A 21642-nucleotide genomic window follows, 5' to 3' on the forward strand; every position below is an offset into this window, starting at 1 on the left:
CTGCACACGTTGGATAGAATGAAGCAACAAATCACCGATGCGCACGCAACGCAAATAAGAAAACCACAATGAATGTAATAATGGTTTTAATGCTAAAGGTCTTCTTCTATACTAATTTTAAAAGATTAAAAATTCCAGTACAATCAAACTTTCCCCAAGTTGACATTTCAAATTTTCAATCATATTAATATTAGGAGTATATATTTTCAAGTAACTACGGTAGCAGCCTGAACCAGACACGGTACCAACCTGTTCAGTTGCAACCTAGGAGTAGGACTCACTCTTGACTCTCCTCCAGGCTCTAACTAATCAATAATCAATAAATAAACCCACTTACCACTTACCACTACTAGTCTTAGAGGAGGAGCAGAGAAATACTGGTTAAGAAGATTTTGATCATGGGTGGCTCTATTCCTGCTCACAAGTCTGAGTTAGCTCTGACCCAAAGTCCACATCTGGTCCGAGCCACAGCGAGCGGGCCTAAAAAGAAGGGAACAGTTCGAGCCTGGTTGGTGCTGAACACAACAGGCCAGGCCCAGGTGTTAGAGGCCGGAAAGTCTGAGATCATGAGCCGCACGGGCTTGCCAGGCAGGGACCTTCGGAGCCTGGACCCAGTCCTGTCATACGCATCAAGCATTTTGGGGCGTGAGAGGGCCATAGTGATCAATCTTGAGAATATTAAAGCCATTGTTACGCACAACGAGGTTCTTTTGCTGAACTCAAGGGACCCATCTGTCACACCCTTTATTGAAGAGCTTCAGAAACGGCTTCACTTTCATTACCATTCCTGTCATACCCAGGTTTGAACTTTACTCGTTAGAAGCAATGTTTGAAACAAAACCCATGCAATATCACATTGGGAAAAGATAGGGTCTTAAGTGTTTGGAAAATTTTCTTATGTTTTGGGCGTATAAAGCGACCAGGGGGGCCTCCATATGTCCGGCACACAAGATGAAAACCCCTATTGCTCGCTTTAGTGCACTAGACCTGATGCCATCGAGTCCAGTGTGCCGGAGGCATTGGACCCAAGTCAATTTGTATCACATAAAAATGTAACTTTTTTTTTTATATATAATTAATTTTGTCACATATCATCTAGTTACTTATGATAATGTTAGGTAAAAGTTTAACATTACCACCGCACCTATAGGCCAGTTGGCATCTCTCTACGCACGGAGTGTTTGGGTTTCGGGGAGAAGGTAGGATAACATATTAGTAATTAGTAATACTAATAAATAGAATTTCTAACTACCCAAAAAAAAAAATTTTAACATTATTTGAAATGTTTTTGTTGTGTTATTTATATGTAAAATATATTGTGATGTTCGGCAGTTGTGCACGTCATGTATGTGAAATTTAGAATAGATGAAGTCGGTGGTCCTTTTCAGATTCCTACTCCGTTGACAAAGCTATCAAAATGATATAAATTTGCAACACATACTATTATTATTATTATTATTTTTTTTTTTTATGGATTGGGTTCATAAAAAAAATATATGCTTACAGATGATTGATATTTTCATGTAATTTATTATATGTCAATTACTATCTGGAACCTCAGCAAGTATGAAAAAAAATTTATAAAATTTGTTGTCTCATTTTAGTTATTTTTCGTGAAGTTCTAATTTACAAGGTTACTACACAAACAACAAAAGCTGGCTGGATGTGGTAATGTGTAGCCTTTGAAGTCTGTGTGTGTGTGTTTGCAGGCATCCCTGATGATTGTATAAGACAGTGACTATTAAGTTTATATACTAATACAAAAGCCCACAAACTTTGGCAACAACAAAGGGTGTAAAAAAAGGTTTGAGCCTCAATAAAGTTATAATTTGAATAGTAGTAGACCAGTAGTAATTGTTTTCTCTAGTAAATGTATGATGGAGAGTGAAGTTATGATTTTTTTTTTTTTTTAAATGGTTAATGCTGCAGAATTGAACTCTTCACTCTTAAGGGTGAACTCATTTTGATTCGAAATGTGTTACTGGAGAACTTTCCTTTCAACCATGTGAATGCAGCTGTGTCAAGTATTAACCTCTGTTTGCCATTCAACCGCAATCATATAAAATATTAATTTAATTATTTTTTATAAAAATTCTCTGCTGGGATTTTTTTCCCCAAAATCCTGAGGTTGGTCTTGGAATTGGGATTTCTACATGTTTCATTCTGCTTATAATTAGTAATGCAATGGCCAGCGTAGTTGTTTCAAGATTAGTGTTCTATGGTGATGATCCTCTTGCCTTTGGAAGGCCTTCAATTTTCAAATTATTATTCAACTTGATTACTGAGCTAATAAATGTTTAAGAAACTTGAAGAGTAGACCTTAATTTCCTTTTCTTTTGCTGATTTATTATTTTCTTCCTTTTTATGAGTGAGTTTAGCCCTAAGGAAAAGACTCAGTATCTTATGTATCAGCTATATGAAACATCTTTATCACATTATATGAGTACCTAAGTGGGACCAACATAATGTGAGAGAGATGCTGCATATAACTAATACATAAGATACTTTTTTCAAGAAAGGGGAAGGATTAATTTGTTAATTATTTATGTGTTTTCTGTTTGTTATTTTGTTGCTTTTATAGGAGGCCGATGATGAAGTTTCTAACAAGAATAATGTACATGAATTGGAAGATTTGAAATCAAGGATTGGTAGTTCTCAAAGGTTCTCCAAAAGATTTTCAAAGTTCATGGATCAAGATGAGTCAATTAAGATGGAGGATGAAGTTGAGAGTAAAGATGGATCAGAGGTTCTTCCATTTGAGTTTGTTGCATTGGAAGCATGCCTTGAGGCTACTTGTAGTCGCTTAGATAGTGAAGTAAATGTCCTTTCCTCCGGTTCTATAGTTTTTTTTTTTTTTTTTTTTTTTTTAATTATTACGGGCCTTCTGTTATAAATGTTATTTAATTTATTTTACAAGGGATCACAATTTATATTCTTGTGGTATGCTCTAATTACATTTATCTTCTGACTAATAAATTTCTTTGCCTTACAATAAAATTATTAACATTTATGTCCATGTTGCAGCTACTAGCACACAATAAATCAACAATATGAAGACACTTAACTATTTGTTTTTTTTCTCAAAAAAAAAAAAAAAGAAAGTTTTAAACTGTTAATCTCACTTTCTTTTTCTTCATAATTTTATTTACTGTTCATTTATCCTTTTGTTATTTGTCTCCAAACCAGGCCAGGACATTGGAGAAAGAGGCTCATCCAGCCTTAGATAAACTGACTTCAAGTATTAGTACGCTCAACTTGGAACGTGTTCGTCAAATCAAAAGCCGCTTGGTTGCAATAACTGGACGTGTTCAAAAGGTTACTTTATTTTCAGATTATGAACCAATACAGATGTTCTATTTTTATATCATGTCATTGATTGTGACCATGATACATTGTGGTTGTCGGTTTAAACTTCAAATCACCCCAAACAATTGAACCACAATGTCGTGTTCTTCATTTGTAAATTTCTATTGATTGTAGTTATTCTCATCATCAGGTAAGGGATGAATTAGAACACTTACTAAATGATGATGGAGATATGGCTGAGATGTATCTAACTGAAAAGTTTCAACAAAGCCTAGAAAATTCTTCTACTTCCTCTATAAATGAGAGCGATGACACGGATGATGAAGAATTTCAATCAGCCATTGATGATAGGCATGTGATAATATTACTCACTTTTATGATATGAACACTGATTTTTAGCTGTTTGGTATTACTAGCTGTCTTCTATGACACTTAGAATTCTCATTGTGTATTACCAGGGTGGCAGCTGAAATCTCATCTGAAGTTAGTGAGTCTGCTAACGATACTCACAGTGCTATGGTCAAGAACTTTGATGTTAAGGAGCTTGAAATGCTCTTGGAGCCGTACTTCGTGCAAATTGATGGTACATTAAACACAGTATCCACGGTATGAACCCCATTTTACAGCTAAATTTTCTTTTTGGCTTTCATTTTCTTTAGGCTCTCTTTTTTTCATACTTAGTAATGCTGATATATTTCCACCATCCCACTCAAAAAAAAAAAAAAAAAAAGATTCTAATGCTTGTGGTTTAATTTTTATGGTTGACCATTAGCATTCAAACTGCCCAGCAGAAATTTCAGGACTAGAATGCATTGATAGTGCAGAAATTCGCAGAAATTCACCCATACAGATTCTTGACTTTCATCCTAAAAGTATCAATATATATATACTGCCTCCTAGACAAGGAAGAGAAGTTACTAAATCATGTGATCCTTATATTTAGTGGGTCGCTTCCTTTTAATATGTTGTTTTTTGCTCGTCTCACTTGAGCTTTTACAAAGAATGAACTACTCATGTGGTTTATGAGCTTTAAAATTTCTGTTATTTGATAGAAGATGGAACATTTAACTTTGAAAATAATTTGGTTTCAACACAACCTTCTATATTCATTAAAAAGTTATTCAATGTAATGTATGCATTGCACAGATTCCACTTAAATTTTCATATATTTATTTTCTTAAATACTTAATAAGTTTAACTTATAAATGTGTTGGAACTTTAATTTTCAATCTGTGTTATGGTTTCCTTTTGTTTCAAGCATCCTATTTATTGACTTTTCCATTGTTAGTACTTAGTAATAAGTATATCAGTCTTTTCTGATGGTTGGTCTCTTGAAAGCTGAGGGAGTATGTAGACGACACAGAGGACTACCTCAACATAATGCTTGATGACAAACAGAACCATCTCCTGCAAATGGGGGTTCTATTATCAACAGCAACCGTTGTGGTGAATTCCTTTATTGTTGTGGCTGGAATTTTAGGTATGAACATCAGATTCAATCTATTCAATGACGTACCACCTGGGAATACAAGATTTCTATGGACTTGTGGAGGCGGCACGTTTTCTTGCATAGTCTTGTATATCTTTGCTATTGCCTGGTATAAACAAAAGCGATTGCTAGAAAGATGAAGGGAGAGAGACCATTAATTCGAAACTTTTGTTGTGTCATAAAGTTGGGAGTTGTATGGACCCATAAAACTTTTATATGTAATGTATACCTCTTATTATGTTTTGGTTATTATCATGGACATGCTTTGTTAATCTGTTACAATTTCAAATACTTTCAGTTTACTGGTTAATAACATTCACGCAGTGTTTGCAGGTATTTGATTTTAAATTTTATTTTCAGGCTAAAGTGAGAATGTTTAGACAATTATGTGATCAAATCAAATGCTTTATTCTCCTGAGCAGTGATGTTCGAAGTTAACAGACTATTTTCTCAGGTTCGTTGCAAATCTCAATCCAATCTAAATCTGTGGCATATTTGATGGATCATATGTTAATGAAATACTAACGCCCTCAACCTCCCTTATCATGCAAATTTGTGGTTTATCAGTTAATCAAAAATCATCTCCATTTCCCATGAAAAAAATAAAATAAAATCATCTCCATGCTTCCTGGCGGAACTATCACATCATCTATTCATTTTATTATATTTTTGGATATGTTTGGCAAAGGCCACTCATGGGAAATATTAAAAAAAAAAAATAATATATATATATATATATATATATATATATAAGCTACACAAGTTAGCAACTAGTATATTATATGAGTGAAGTTAAAGCATACCCTTATGTGGTGCATATGTCATGTCTAGAACTTACACCATTTAATTTGCCACGAATTCTTACATCCATTTTAAATTATTTAACCATTTGCATCCATGTGGAAAAACATTTTGTGCACCTGCCAACTTTATTTACTACCTAATTATCATCTTTTTTTTCTTTTTTTCTTTTTCTTTTTTTTTTTTTTTTTTTTTTTTTTTTTTTTTTTGTAGAAACAAAATACATACACAAATAGAGGAGAAGAGCTGAGATTTTAACACAAACTCCACTCAAAAGTTCTGGTAGTAATTTTGTTCTATCTATCATTAGAGATTACATGTTTGGGTTGAAACTATACCATCAGATATTTCAAATGTACTCCATATTGATGTTTCCTCTTGAAATAAAACTATATATATATATAGGTTAACAGGACACAGGATAGAAGCATGCTACAAGCCTACAACTACATAATTATAATGCTAAAGACAACATAGTGGATGGTAGTAGTTAGCAAATGATAAATCATAATGTGTGGTTTGGAATGGAGAAGGCACTGGCGACTCTACGCCTCTACCTGTATGTGAGGGTGGTCCTCACATACAGGTACTAGGACCACCCTCACTTGTCAAAAAAAAAAAAATTATATAAATAATTATTTTATATTAATATATTATGTGACCACCTTGACTTGAAAAAATTGTATATATATATACTTTTAAAAAAAATATTATTTACTAAATTAACTTATTTTGACTACTCTAATAAAAAATTTGAACACTTTTACTTGAGACTCATAAGAATTAGAGTTCAATAAATATAAGAGTAATGCTACATCCACAACATTTTCACAATAATTTCACAATAAATCTTATGTGGTAAGCTATTATTAATTTTAATTTGGGTTCAATATTGACATGTTTTACCCACCAATAGCAGGCTAACAACTTATTGTATAAGATTTGTTATGAAATTGTTGTAATCACTTTGTTATTCTCATATCAGCATTTTCAATTTACACTTTATCTTTTATTAGTTTTTTTTTTCTTCTTATTTTCTTTGTTAGTACAAAAAAATTATAATATTTCATGTATTTGCATTTTTTTTGTGACATTGATATATTCAAATTGTCTATTTATTAAATTTTGTATAATTTAAGTTTCTTAGTGACCATCCTAAAAAAATTTTCTAGAACCGCCACTGAGAGAAGGTATCTCCTGCGCCAGTCTTACGTGGGACTCACATGTGAGTCTCACATGAGGAGGACGCATATGGAAATTTCACTTTGGAATGACCTCAACATAGATCATGCAAATACAATAACACAATATCTCATTAGCCTTAATTTACTAATACAAACAATAATATTATGTCCTTAGTACGTTTTTGGTGGACAGGGATGATGACATATTCATATGTTAATGGTACCACTTGAAAATATTTTTCATTGTGGATATAACATATTAGTATCACTTGAAAATTTATGATCATTCATCAAGAGTTTTTTAGTGTTTTTAATAAACATATTCTGGCCTCCCTTAGAAGAAGGGAATGGAATGGAATGAAAAGAATAATTCTAGAATATTCTTTCCTTCTCTTGTTTGGGAGTTTTAATGGAGGGAATAGAAAGTCCATTCTATTAAAACTCTTAAACAAGGGAATGAAATAATATTCTGAAATTATTCTTTTCATTCATTTCCATTTCATTCCATTCCCTTCTCCCAAACGAGGACTAAACAATTATGTAACTTGTGTGAAGAAGCTAATAACAATATATAAAGATAGATCAAGAATATTGTAACTCAATTGGTTGACATTTTTTAGTATTTTTAACCAAGGTGTCAAGTGTTCAATTCATCTCTCTCTAACCTTTTTCCTTAAAAAAATAAATAAATAAATAAATAAATTTTTTTAAAAAAAAATCTCTAACTTTAAATTATAAAATATAATAATAATATAAGACAGAGAACAAACCACCAAGTCATTGAATACGATGATATGAACCAAATCCTTGTCAATATTAAGTTGACATCTGCATCAGTGCACATGTAAAATACAATACAATAAAGCAACAAATCACTGATCGATTAATGACAATGGCTGACACAACATTTACATCTATCGAAAAAAAAAAAAAAAAAAAAAAAAAAAAAAAAAAAAAAAAAACTTCAAGGTTTTTCTCTATACTAATTAATATAGTCCTAAAAGCTCAAAATCAGATATTACCTATGCCAAGTTGCCAACAAGATTGCCTATACAAAAGCATAATATATATGTGCACCTCAGATAGCAACCAGAATAGGTGCCATCTTGTTCAGTTTCAACCTGGGACTTCATTTCCTCGTATTGCACTATCTATAAAAGTTATTAAAATAGTAGCATTGGTTTGGATATTACTTAGATTATAGCCATTGAAGAGGTACAGAGTGATGCAAAGGAATACAGAGAGATGATCTCTGGTGGTGATTATTATCCTTCTCCTCATAAATCCAAGTCCCACATCGGCCAAACTAATGATTTCAGACCAAATCAAGTCCGGCCACTACCAACTGGGCCTCGTAGGAAGAGTACAGGAATTCAGGCCTGGATGCTGATGAACAAAAAGGGCGAGGCCCAAGTTGTTGAGGCCGGGAAGTATGCGATCATGCGGCGAACGGGCCTTCTGGCCCGAGACCTTCGAGTCCTCGACCCACTTCTCTCATACCCATCAACCATTATGGGCCGTGAAACAGCCATTGTGATCAATTTGGAGCATATAAAGGCAATAATTACAGGACTCGAGGTTCTCTTATTGAATTCTAGGGACCCAACTGTGATGCCATTCATTGAGGAGCTCCAAAACCGGATTCAACGTTTTCACCATGCTACCATAGCTCAGGTTTCAACTGAGATTTAATTTTTAGGTTTTTTTTTTTTTTTTTAATATTTTATAATATATTTGATGGTAAATGAGAAAGAATGATACATGTCACTTTAAATCCATTCATGATTTTTTTAAAAAAATTAAAAAATTCCATTTATAATGGCCAATTTGTATTCAAGATACTTACCTAGACATCCTAGGCTCAATTCCCACTAGGAGTTCTTTTGGATTACTTAATACAAAGTTCTAGCAGGTAGAATCTTGTATCTATGGGTTACTCCCCAAGAGTTGATCCAAGGGATCTTGCCATGGTGAGATCAACAACATCAAAATTTTGTATTCTTGATATTATAAAATGGATAAACTTTAACTACAAAATTGGTTGTAACTTTATGCTACAATCTTATTAAATATCTTCTTATTAGAAGTGAATTTTAACAAATCCACCATTGGATTACATCTTCTTCTTATATCCTCCATGCTTGTAAAATTTCTAGAAAATTAAAAATTAATAGCTATGTCATCATTAAATTGTTTAAATTGTAAGTTTTTTGTAATTTAAAATTATACATAAAATATAAGCCTCTAGATCATATAGTAACTAATATCCGATTGATACAAATTTTAACATGTGTATTAAGAGCGTAAAAAACATGCAATTTAACAGTTAAATTTTTAAAATATGTAGTAATATTTATTTTATTGAATAAAATTGTAATCAAGGTTACAATAAATTTTGTATCTAAACTATGTCCTTATAAAATTATTATGACTATACTATTTAAGGTAAGAGCCTTGAAGGTTAAAATTTGTACACATGAGTTCACATGTATAAATTTTTTTTTTTTTTCTTTCAATTCAACCATATGGTTAGAATGATTCCATTTTTTTTTTTTAATTTTTGGCCTATAATATATATATATATATATATATTTTCCTTTTCAATTTTTAAGGTTAATCTTGGGGCAAGATTATTACCCTTAATTTGATTCTGATTTTAATTTGTAATGTAATGTTTAGAGTAGTGGTTGCATTTTTTTTTCTTGGGCAGTCTTCTTATAAAAGCCTAAGTTCAAATTATTATCCAAATTACTTACCATGCTAATAAACCTTTAAGCAATTGGAATAGAAGACATTAATTTTCTTCCTTTTTTTTGTTTATTTCTTATTGTATTTATTTTAAATAAGAGAATTTGGTCCTAAGATGAGAGATTTTTGTATCTTATTGTGTTACTATTATAGAAGGGCGATGTTGATGGTTTGAATTTCTCCAAAGAATTTTCGAAGTTTGAAGATCAAGACGAGTCTCCTAAGGTGGAGGGAAAAACTGATGTAAAGAATCAAGATGGATCAAAGGTTCTTCCATTTGAGTTTGTTGCATTGGAGGCATGCCTTGAGACTGTTTGCAACTGCTTAGAGAGCGAAGTAAATTTTACTTCTTTTTTCCAGTTTGATATGTAGTCTTTTCTTAGTCTTTTATGAACTTGAATTTACATATGTTGTTTTACTGATTTCCTTTATTCTTTATTGTTATATTTTTCCAATTCAGACAATCACTTTGGAGCAAGAGGCTTATCCAACCTTAGATAAGTTGACCTCAGTGTTAAGTACTCTCAATTTGGAACGTGTCCGCCAAATTAAAAGCCGCTTGATTGAAATGTCTGGACGTGTTCAAAAGGTTGAGAGGATTAAAGGTTCTGAACCCCAAAAAAAAAAAAAAAAAAAAAACATATTTTTTCCTTACAATATGGTTTAATTCACTGTGATGATAGGACTTCACCATTGTTGATTTATACATTAGATTACACTAAAGAATTATACTATAATAATGTATTCATTTTTTTTTTTTTTTTATTATTTTTTTTTTTTATACTTTTAATTGTGGTCATACTCATCTGCAGGTAAAGGATGAGTTAGAACACTTGCTAGATGATGATGAAGATATGGCTCAAATGTATCTTACCGAAAAGTTGGTTTATGGTTCCAATATGAATGAGGGAGATGATATGGAATCAAATTTCGATGATAGGCATGTGATAGCACCACTGCCATATTTATCATATGAATTCCAATTTTTTAGTTGTTTTAAACTACCATATATATGTGACATTTAAAATTTTCATTTATTTTATCAGGATGCCAACTAAAATCTCTTTGGAAACTTGTAGGTTTTCTATTTTATCTGATGATGAAGGCCAAAACCTTGAGAACCCCCATGGGAACCATGCTAGCAGTACTCAAAGTTACATGAATAAGAACCTTGATGTAAAGGAGCTTGAAATGCTCTTAGAGCCATATTTTGTGCAAATTGATGGTACACTAAACAAACTATCAACGGTACGTAGTCTTGTTTTACCTTACCACTTATTGTAGATATGAACATAATTTAAAAAAATAAATAAATAAATAAATTCTTATATGAAGAACTTGAAGTACTTATAATAGTCCCCCTAGTTAAAGCCTATGCAGTTTATCAGATTAATTTTAACAACATATTATTAAGGTGAAATTCCTCTCACCAATTACTTGTTATACTAAAGTATAAAGCTTTTTGCATCCATAGCTTTGTAGTTTATTCCCACTTATTTGAGCATGCAAATCTCAACACCTAGTATCATTTTAAAACTTTAATAGAACATGATAAATACCCAATATCTAAAGAAGTCTTTGATGCTTGTGGTTCAATTGTCATAGTCTGACCATTTTCATTCAAACTACTAAGTGTGTGTTTGGCTTCAAATTAAAAAATAAAAAAATAAAAAAAAAAACCTCAACTTATTTTACTATTCAACTTATTTTTGTTACTATTTATGGATTTCATTATACTTTTTGATACTATTCATAAGTCTTACTATATTATTTCAATTAACTTTTGCTTTTATCTACAATACTTTCAGCAAAAAAATTTCAATTTCAATAAAATAAGCAGATGTTAAACAAATTCTTAATAAAACTTCCTCCACAAGCATGCGTTTAAAGTTGAACACTCCTGCACACTAAACATTCTTCTTGAATAGTTTGACTTTGACCAAACAAGACCATTGACTAGTTAGATATTGACCGTTGACCAGCCGTTACTCGTTCAAGTGTTTCATCACGGTGTCTTCCTTTGTCGATATTCCTCAAGTCATTAGTGTACGTACCATCCTTCAGCCACAACATTCCCTCCTTAGTCCATGATGTAGCCATTCTTAGGCTCTCGTTTATAGTCGTTTTTCAATATTCCTCCATTGCTCGTTCATTGTAACATTATAGGATAATTGTAATAAAACAGTTAAGTATGGTGAGAAGATATAGCTATCAAAGGTGTTTGTTTATGTTTAGAACCCTTAAACCATATTAGTTTAATCTAATAAATTAGTCAAATAATTACTTAGATTAATTATGAAATCTAAATTAAACACATGCAAATATATTACTTAGTGCGGAAAATTATAGAAGACTATAATATGATAACCTAGGAAAACCAATAAAACTAACCGTTTTAAGGAAAAAAAAACTTGAGGAGGATTTAACCTAACTATCCTTAAAGTAAACAAATTCACTATGATAGAATGAAAATTACAATGGATTTAAACCCTAAATCTGAAGTTACCTCTTGTAGAACTTACTACCCCAATCACATGTAGCTCCGACTCCACAAACTCTTCTATCTTGGATTTACTGAACACAAACTCCCGCGCTTGTGACTTTGACTTCCCACTCAAAGGTTTCAAATCACCATTAGTAAATCTTTATGCAGTAACTTGTTTTCACTAGTTCTTGATTGTAGATATCTTGTTTTGGTAAGTGCTTGTTGAGTTAGAAGGTACATAAACATCACAAATCTCACAGTAGTAACTCACAAAACTTCCAAGAGCTTGTAAAATATAGTTAGGATTTTTCTTTTATACCTAGTAGTGTTAGACTGAAACCCTTAAACGTTTTCGCAGGCTTGGGCTTGACTTAAAATTCTGCAATGATGTTCGATCAGTCGAGCTTCACAGTAGCTTGCTTCTATTTTCTGCAACTTGAAAGTTCTTAAAACTTGACTTGAACAAACTTGAGCAATGTCTAATACCTAATCTAGACATGTTTTTATTATCAATTTGCCAACATACAAATATTTGGAAACTAAACATTTAATCCTAAATATTTAGAACCTAACAAAAGGCTTTCTTCTAGTGAACGCAAGCCAAAATTGAACCACAAAATCCCTTTGTCCACTTTCTCTCTATTCTCTCTTTCTTTGCTTTAGATTCCAACATAAGGAAACGAAATTATATTATTTACGAGCTTTGAAGTTTTATTTATCTTATTTAAGATGGAAATTTTAACTTGGATTGTAATGGTTTTTAACTAAACCTTATTAAAATTGTTCAATATCATGCAAGCATCACAAAAATGCACTCTAATTTTTATATATATATATCCTTAATAAGCATAAAAATGTGTTGAAAATTTAGCATTGAACTCCATTTAACGTCGCTAATATTCTCTATTATTTCAAGAACACCATTAATTTTTCCATTGTTAATGTATAGTTCTTTTTTGGTGATTGTATTTTGAAAGCTAAGGGAGTACGTACATAACACAGAGGACTTCATCAACATAATGTTGGATGACAAACAGAATAAACTACTGCAAATGGGGGTCATGTTAACAACAGCTACCCTTCTACTAACTGCCTTTATTATTGCAGTTGGGTTCTTAAGCATAAACGTTAGAATTGCTCTATTCAATGATATAATAAATGGAGAGAAAAATTGGTTATGGACTGCTGGGGGTGGCAGTATTGGGTGCATAGTCCTATATCTCTTTGCTTATAGCTGGTATAAATATAAGCGATTGATATAATAATGGAGATCAAGGGGCCATTGATTGTAAAACATTTATTATATATTATGTTGAAAATACTTTGTATAGACACAATTTTGTTTGTTTGCTATTATTCTATACCTCTTATTGCATTTTAATTATCATCATGGACATGGTTTGTTTATGACTTAATCACAATTTGAGAGACTTCCAATTGCTAATTGATATACCAGTCACGCGATGTTTGTAATTTTTTATTTTAATTTCTTTTAAGTATCTAAATGTTTGAAAAGTTAGGTCACCGTATTTTTATTTCTTTTCAGCAATGTTGTTTAATGTTTACCAACTATTTTCTTATGTTATAGTAAATCTCAATCAAACAATCACCTAAAAAATGGTAAATTACATTGACACTGTCAAGGTATAGCAAAATTAGAGTTGTTATACCTAATTTTTTAAAAATGACACTATTGCCCCAAATTATCAAAATTATGACACTCAGTGCCCCTCCCCCAACCCCCCCTCCTTTTTTTTTTTTTTTTTTTTTTTTTGTGAATTATTTAGGAAACGGAGTGTTAAATATATTATTCATTTTGGAAGTGGAGCATCATTTCTTGAAAATCAGGTATAGTGAGTTTAATTTTGCTACACCTTAGGAGTTTCAATGATGTTTACCCTTAAAAATTGGGGTTTTAACTTTTTAAAACAGTCTTTTTGGCAGTAGCTACAAAAGCCCTTGTGGTTTTATCGTAATACATAGAATCACATTGAGGTTTTAAGTGTAACGCTCAATCCTATGTGATATTGTCCTATGTGTAAACTGCTAATTATGTGACACTTAAACCCTCTGTGAGTTTTTAAATTGTAACACAAAACCCTCCATGTGGCATTGTTTGTGTGAAAAATGTAACTCTAAATATACATGTTATCGCTTGAGTTACTCTTTTTTCTTTTCTTTCTTTGTTAATTTCAAAGATGATTAATAGTTTACACATAAATAATAAGTATTACACTCAAAACTTCAAGAGGGATAATGTGTTTTCAAAGAAACCTCAGAGATGTTGTGTACTTTTCCCTTTCTAATGAAAGGAAAAATAGTGAAACAACAGTTAAAAATTTAAATATTAGTGATAATACAATAAAATATATACTATAAATTACAATAAATTTAAATTTAGAATTGAATCACTAGATTAGATTATAGGCACGAAAGTAAAAATTAGAATGAAACTAATGAGACTATTAGATATAAATCTCACTCTAATTAAAAATATTCAAGTCCTTTACCATTGGCAAAAGTCGCAAAACCCATAAATACGTGTAGCATATTTTCTATTTGACTAGCTCCTTGCATCATACATTGCCTAACTGTGTCATCCAATGTCTTAAGGTTATTATGCACTAATAACCCAAAGTTTTACCAAATAGAACAATTTTCTTTACTTGAAAATTGTCAAAAATAGTGAGTTTCAGTTAGGTTAACTAGTAAAATTTTTTATGATTGAATAATAAATCTGGGGTTCAATCTCTACCTACACCAAAAGCTGATTGATGTCTTGGTCTGATAATAATGAGTATAATTATCAGAAGCAGGTGTCATAAGTTAAAACTCTATAAATAAATAAAAATATGTCAAATATACATTATTGTATTATAGGTAAATCATATGATGTATCTATATAATTTTATTGTTGTGTTGAGTAATGGTATAGTTGGATGATGATAATTCAATAGTTATAATGGGGAGGAGGAATTTGAACCCTAGACGTGTCGGTTAGAAATGCCAAGAGGTGGTAGTTGAGGGATCAAGATCCTCTAAAGTTTCTAGGGTACCTTTCTTTCTTTTTTTCTTTTTTGAGAAAAAAAGTTTCTTGGGTACTTAATCGTATAGAGTTTTTTTAATTTTAATATTTCATCTATATATATATAACCGAAGCCTCTAAAGCTCTCACAATTTTCAACGTCAGCACAATATTAAAAAAAAAAAAAAAAAAAAAACAAAACGTAATTGAACTTTGCTAAAACCCAATTCTGCCTTTCACTTTCACAAAAACTCATCTATGAGAATGTGATGTGGTTGGCACCAGCATGTTGCCTATTTGCCAAGATGCAAATCTGTTAGAGATTCATCCTTAAAGCGGTGATGTAATTTATTGAGGATGAAGAAGACTATCCCACCGTAAACTCCAAAATAAGCCAGAGAGGTTTTCCAACGAGGATGGAGCAAAAATTAGAATTTTTTTTCTTCTTTTCTTTCACAGTTTATTATTATTATTTCTTTTGATAGCCACTAATACAATTGTAATCCTATTTATGAATGTAAATACTTTCTTATAAAATCAAATTAATAATATTTATAAATGCTTATAAACACCGAACAGTTGTGACTTTTCATTTTTTAATAGGCACCTTTTAGGTCAATAGGTACATTGTTATACAGTAGACATTTTTTTTTTTTCTATCAAAAAAAAAAAAAGACACTTTTTTATTCAAAAGATACCTTTTTAGTCAATAAACACCTTTTCATTCAATATACACATTTTCGGCCAATAGAAACTTTGTGTTATTTTTTTCAATATTTTTTTTTTTAATAATTTTATGCATTTTTGCTTACTACTCCAATTTTTTTTCCTAAAACTCATTTCAAACAAATTTAGTAGCTACTCCCGTGCATCGCATGGATTAGCAACTAGTTTTTATAATAAAGAAGTCCAAATTTTGCCATGTCATTAATCTACTAGCAAATCCCCTAAAATAATGTTAAAAATATAATTACTCATAAATGATAATTATTACCTTATATCTTTTACTTAAACAGTATTTGAAAAAAAAAAAAGGAAAAGTCATCCCAGTTAGGTTCCCTTTCCCCTCCTTTTCAATTTGTTTGACAAATCCTTCTAGTTATTGGATAATTTTAAAGAATGAGTGAGAACAAAGGTTAGCCACCACCACTTGGGATGGAGCCATTTTATAGGAAGTTTAGTCAGCTGAGGTTGGAGCAACTATTAGAAATGATAATGGCTATAAGCGAGAAATTATACAGTCCTCATGGTGGACCACGCCATTTATCCCTCATTCCAGTAAAAGACTCCTACCTATTTAAAATTGCTGAGTCAGTATTTAGGTTTTATTTAAAACTCCACAATTTTAAACAAGCGGAAGTTCTTTTATTGGAATGGCAGACCACATCACTTGTCCACCATAAGAACCTTATAATTTCTCGTTATAAGCCTATAACACTGTAGCCTTAAATGCAAAAGAACCACATGTAAGGAGTGCTGGAGAAATGGAGTGTTAACTTTGCTTATTTAGTAAATTGAGTTGAAAGCTCGAAATGTGTGAAAACACAAGAGCTTGTTTAGACCCCCAATTCAAATTATGGTTTAGTTGATTTTACACTAACTTAATACTAAGTGCAGAATAATGTAAACACAAGCATACAAACACGAGAGCTACTCTAATCCATATTTAAAGCAACACAGCAGTAAAATGAAATGAACAAAAGTAGGGAAGAGAGATGCAAACACAGATAACATCGAGACGTGTTATCGAAGAGGAAACCGAAAAACTCGGTGAAAAACCTTTCCGCGGCCCTCCAAGCGAAAATCGATCCACTAGACAATTAGTTGGGATACATGGGTAAGCAAGAGACCCTCCAAGCCTAATCTACCTTCTATACCTAAGCCCTCCAAGCTCCTACTCCAACAAGGCTTCTCGGAATCATGTCTTGTCAAGCTCTCCGGATCCCGCAACAAGCTCCATGTTGCATCTGTCATCCTTGGCTTCTTCCAAAGTTTCCCAACAGCACCAAAACCTCACTGGACACTCTCAAAAGGTGTGGTAAGTGTTTGGGCTATTGACCTCTCAATGGTATGGAAATGGAGAGGTAGGAGATGAGGAAAATCCACAAACAAATGTGTAGAGAATTGTTTGGATTAACAATTTCTAACTCTCAAGTGTTTTAGCTAGGGTTTTCTCTCTGAAACTCTCTCTTACATTTGTGGGTAATGTGTGTATAAATAGTGTAGGCACAGAAAGTGTGTATCAGACTAGACAGGCTGGTAGAACAGAATGTCTCGCGGGTGTCTCGCAGGAAGGCCTTACTCGCAAGATACTCGCAAGACACAACTGTCTCCATCTGGCCTGACTCTTTGTATTCCAGTCATGTGCAAGGCACATGCTTCTTTTCGCGGGATGCTTAGTCGCGATATACCCGCAAAAACTCTTCAGTCTTCAATAACTTGAGTCTTCACACTCTCTCTCACTATCACACAACCCTTATAATAAATTCCCACAACAAATACAAGGTACAAAAGATTGAATAAAATTACAATCAAATTTGGCACAGAATAAAAGCCAACAAAATACATATTTGTAAATCACAACTTTACATGAGTGTCATGCTCAAGCACATTGATCGAGAAGGGAACAAAGTTTCCTAGGAGTTGGAAAATTCTTTTGTTTAATTGAAAAGAAAAATGAGATGATAGACAATCTATATTGTATAAATTTATTCTCATGACCCTAGTAAATAATTTTTTTTTTTTAAATATATCTTTTAGGAAAAAAAAAAAAACCAAAGTTGAGGTAAAAGGAATAAAGCCAAATCCCTAACTTAAAATGGAAAAAGAAAAAGAGACCATCACTACAAATATGTGGGGGAGGATTGGGGTATTCTTCTCCCACTATTTTCTCTTCATTTTTGAGGATTGAGTTTTGGTGGGATTGGAGAGAAATTTTATAGACTACCATTTTCACCCCACTATCCTCTCCCAACCAAACACACTCATTTTCTATTTTCTCTCCTCCATTTGGAGTATGTTTGGATCGGTTGAAAATAGGAAAAATGGAAAAGATAGAGAAGAAAATTTCATCTATCCTTAATTGGTTGAGTTGGAAACACTGAGGAAAGAAAATGGTGGGCCCCAGTATTTTCCATCCAATCCCACAAAAATGCATCTTTCCGAATTGGAGAGAAAATCGGAAAGAAAATGAGAAAAGAAACCCGAATGACTCTTTTGCCCTTGTTCCCTGTTGTCTTTCCCTTGCCAAAGTTATGTTTTTCTTTTGGATGCCGAGAATTTCCTTTCTTAACACAGCTGCAGATATGAAAAGAGAATTTGAGCATCTGGGAAGGTGTTTTGCAGTATTGCTAATGGCGAATCAGTGAGAGTAGTGAATAGTGAAAAGAGAACAAATTGCTCAAATTGGTTAAAGCCAAAATAAATAGGCCAAAAAAAAAAAAAAACATGAGTGGCTAAAACAGGGAGGCCATGCAAGACTCCACGTATGAGAAATTCATTACAAAACTAAAAGGCAAGATTAAAGTTGTAGTGTTTCTAATTAGACCAAAAAAAAATATATATATATTTGAATTGTTCAAACGTAGACATGCATTAGGAAGAACTTATTATTATAATATAGGGTAAATTCCAGAAAACATCCCTGAGGTTTGGATTAATTACAGTTAGGTCCAAGATATTTTGAAAATGAACAATTTGGTCTTTAAAAGACAAAAAAACCCTTACACTGTTATTACCATTTTTATTTCCTACGTTACTTTTTTTTTTTTTCTCAATCCTGTCTGTCTCTCTGTTTCCTCTCTTCTTCCTCATACCTCTCATTCCCCCTCTCATCCTCTCTCGCTCTCTCCAAGCCGATCCACTCTCCTCACTCTCAAGCCTCTGTTTCTCTCGTCCATGCCTCTTTTCTTCATAGTGGAGCATGGGTTTGGTGGCTGTGAGTTGTGGTTTAGGTGGTTTTTGCGGTGGTGGTGCGTTTTCTAGTGGTTGGTTTTGGTTTGTTGATGATTTTTTTGGTGGGCTCTGATGTGGTTGGTTTGTGGGTTTTTTTTTTCTTTGGGTCTTGTGGCCGGCGGTGGTGGTGGGATCTGATGTTTGTGTGGCTTGTTTTGGGTTTTGGGGTTTTTTTTTTCTTTGGGTTTTCTGGCCGGCGGTGGTTTTCAGTGGTGGTGGTGGTGGTTTCCGGTATGGGGTGGATTTGCAGTGGAGGATGCTAAAGGTTTTTTGGATTTGGGTCTTGATGCTATTTGGCTAGGTTTTATGGCTGGTGGTGGTAGTAGCAGATCTGAGGTTAGAGAGGGAGAGTGGGGTTTTGGCTGTGAGAATCAAAGGAACCACCAAGAGGGGAGAGTGGGAGAGCAGGTCTGTGAGGAATAAAGACAAGAAAAGAAAAGTGTAACGGAGGGTTAAGAGGGATAACGGTGTAAGGGTTTTTTTGTCTTTTAAGGACCAAATTGGTCATTTTTAAAATATCTTGGACCTAACTGTAATTAACGCAAACCTCAGGAGTGTTTTTTGGAATTTACCCTATAATATATTATTATAACTAGCCTCTAAGCACACGCTTATGTGCGTGCTCAGAGGTTCTTTTTTTTTTTTTTTTTTTTATTGGGTAAGGGTTAATTTAAAGTATTCATTATAATTTTGGATCAATACATTTTTCAATTACAAAAATACCTAGGGATGTGATGAAAAATTATTTCACCACATATAATACTCATCACACCCCTAGGTTTTTTTTGTTATTGGAAAATGTAGTGATCCAAAATTATAATGGATACTCTAAATTAAACCCTTACCAAAAAAAAAAAAAAGCTTTTGAGCACGCACATAACCAATAAATCATTTATCCAATTTAACTTTTGTTAACTATAAATATCAATTGGAATGATATTACCAATATTCTGTCGTAATGCACATTGAAAAACACAATAGTAAAAGTTTGGGTTGATTTCCAACCAAATACAGTGAGCAAATTAGATATGTAAAACATTATCTTTCAAACACTCAGATTTACTACAAAAATCAAGTGAAAATGTAATGACCTAATGGACCAATCGGAAGCAAGAGCAACTAAATTTAGTTTTTTTTCATTAATGTTTAGACAATTTTTCATACCTTTGTATAATGCCATCAATGAACAGAAGCAACAACTAAACGCAAAAAGTTGTAACTTTTTAAATTTTCTAAGTTCTAACCACAAAATACAAATATAATCCCAAAGATATTGGCAGTGAGAATTTTATCTTGTACAGGAACGAAAAAGTAAAAGAAAGAGTGTGTGAGAGAGAAAGAAAGAGATGTGATACTGGTTGCAAACTGCTATCTTCAATCACAACCTTTCCACCAAACCAAATGAAATTCATCATTGAAAACCACTGAAAGAGAAGCAAATAAACACCAACTTCATATCAGGGGAGAAAGTGAATAATTAATTTTTTTTTTTTTTTTTTGAAAGTTATCAACCTAGATGGAGATGTAAGCCCTATAAGTATATTTGTAAGCGGTTCTTTGTAGAGAAAGAGAAATAGATGTCCATATAAAACAAAAAAGAAATAGATCAATGTGTGTGGGGCTGGTGACCTTTTTATGGGATAAATCTTCAATTTGCGGAAGTTATCATTGAGTAGTTTTGGTTAATTTTAAATTTTAAATTTCAATTTGAGAATGGTGAGACAAGTGATGATAACGAGGTGAAAAGGAAAAAAAAAAACATATAAGATAAATGGATTAGTGGGAGAGAAGAGAGGAAATGTGTGTTATATAACTTGTTTTTCTAATTTTGTTTTAAAGAAAAAAAAAAGGGGCACGGTTGATTAGAATAAATGGGTTAGTGGGAGTGTTCCTATTTTGTAATAAACATTTTTTCAAATTTATCTAAAATTTAGGAGTTTTTAAATTAGTAATTTTACATGTCTAACCCTATTATTTAAGATTTACAAACAGGTAAATTTGAGAGTATTTTGGATGTCGAAATTGAAGAATCCAAACAAGAGAAGCCCCTTAAATAGTAGTATAGATACTTAAACATAGGTGTGTAGGGGCATTTTTGAACTAAAAAAGTGAGGAATCCAAACAGGGAAAGCCGCTTAAATGGTAGTATAGATAAACATTTTTCAAAAATATATTATAATAAACCTTTATTTATTTTGAAAGGGCATGAAAGTAAATTTATACAAACTACATTATTTATCTTCTCATTTTCTTTTTCAACCAAACAAAAGATTTTTCCATCCTCCCAACCAAACACAAATGAGTGAAAAATTAAATATTTTCTATCCTCTCAGTTATTTAATAGTCCCACTTTTCCATCATCTCAACCAAACGGACTCTTTATATTTAGGTTTTCACCCCAACCAAATACACTTAAATGACTTCTTGTGTTTTTTACAGAGACCTTGTTTAGGTAAAAGAGATATGGTAATATTATCATTTATGAGTTGTTATTTTTTAAACATCATTTTAGGGAACTTGCTAGTGGATTAATGAAAAGTACCCTAAAAACTTTAGAGAAGATCTTAATTTGATAATTGAGTTAGAAGGATCTTGGCCAAATGGATCTATTTATAGGTTCATAGATAGTTAATGGAAAGTTTGATCCATT

The 21642-nt window shown here is 32.2% G+C and overlaps 2 protein-coding genes across 3 annotated transcripts; both read left to right on the forward strand.

Annotated features, from left to right (window-relative positions):
- Positions 1-241: 241 nt before the first annotated feature.
- Positions 242-5044, forward strand: LOC126707154 (magnesium transporter MRS2-3-like). The gene is made up of 6 exons (XM_050406755.1): positions 242-800; positions 2582-2815; positions 3187-3315; positions 3497-3657; positions 3765-3912; positions 4645-5044. Exons 1-6 carry the CDS (start codon positions 399-401, stop codon positions 4933-4935), a joined length of 1365 nt encoding a protein of 454 aa, XP_050262712.1. The 5' UTR covers positions 242-398; the 3' UTR covers positions 4936-5044.
- A 160-nt stretch (positions 5045-5204) lies between these two features.
- LOC126707152 (magnesium transporter MRS2-3-like) lies at positions 5205-13428 on the forward strand. 2 transcript variants are annotated; one of them, XM_050406751.1, is made up of 7 exons: positions 5205-5249; positions 7978-8454; positions 9682-9864; positions 9989-10117; positions 10341-10468; positions 10608-10776; positions 12991-13428. In XM_050406751.1, the coding sequence occupies exons 1-7, from the start codon at positions 5220-5222 to the stop codon at positions 13273-13275; spliced, it is 1401 nt and encodes a 466-aa protein (XP_050262708.1). In that variant the 5' UTR covers positions 5205-5219; the 3' UTR covers positions 13276-13428. The 2 variants fall into 2 exon arrangements, with proteins under 2 accessions (XP_050262708.1, XP_050262709.1); XM_050406752.1 differs by having other exon boundaries at positions 12996-13152.
- Positions 13429-21642: the final 8214 nt, after the last annotated feature.

Source organism: Quercus robur, chromosome 11 (assembly GCF_932294415.1).
Source record: "Quercus robur chromosome 11, dhQueRobu3.1, whole genome shotgun sequence".
NCBI classification, from domain to species: Eukaryota; Viridiplantae; Streptophyta; class Magnoliopsida; order Fagales; family Fagaceae; genus Quercus; species Quercus robur.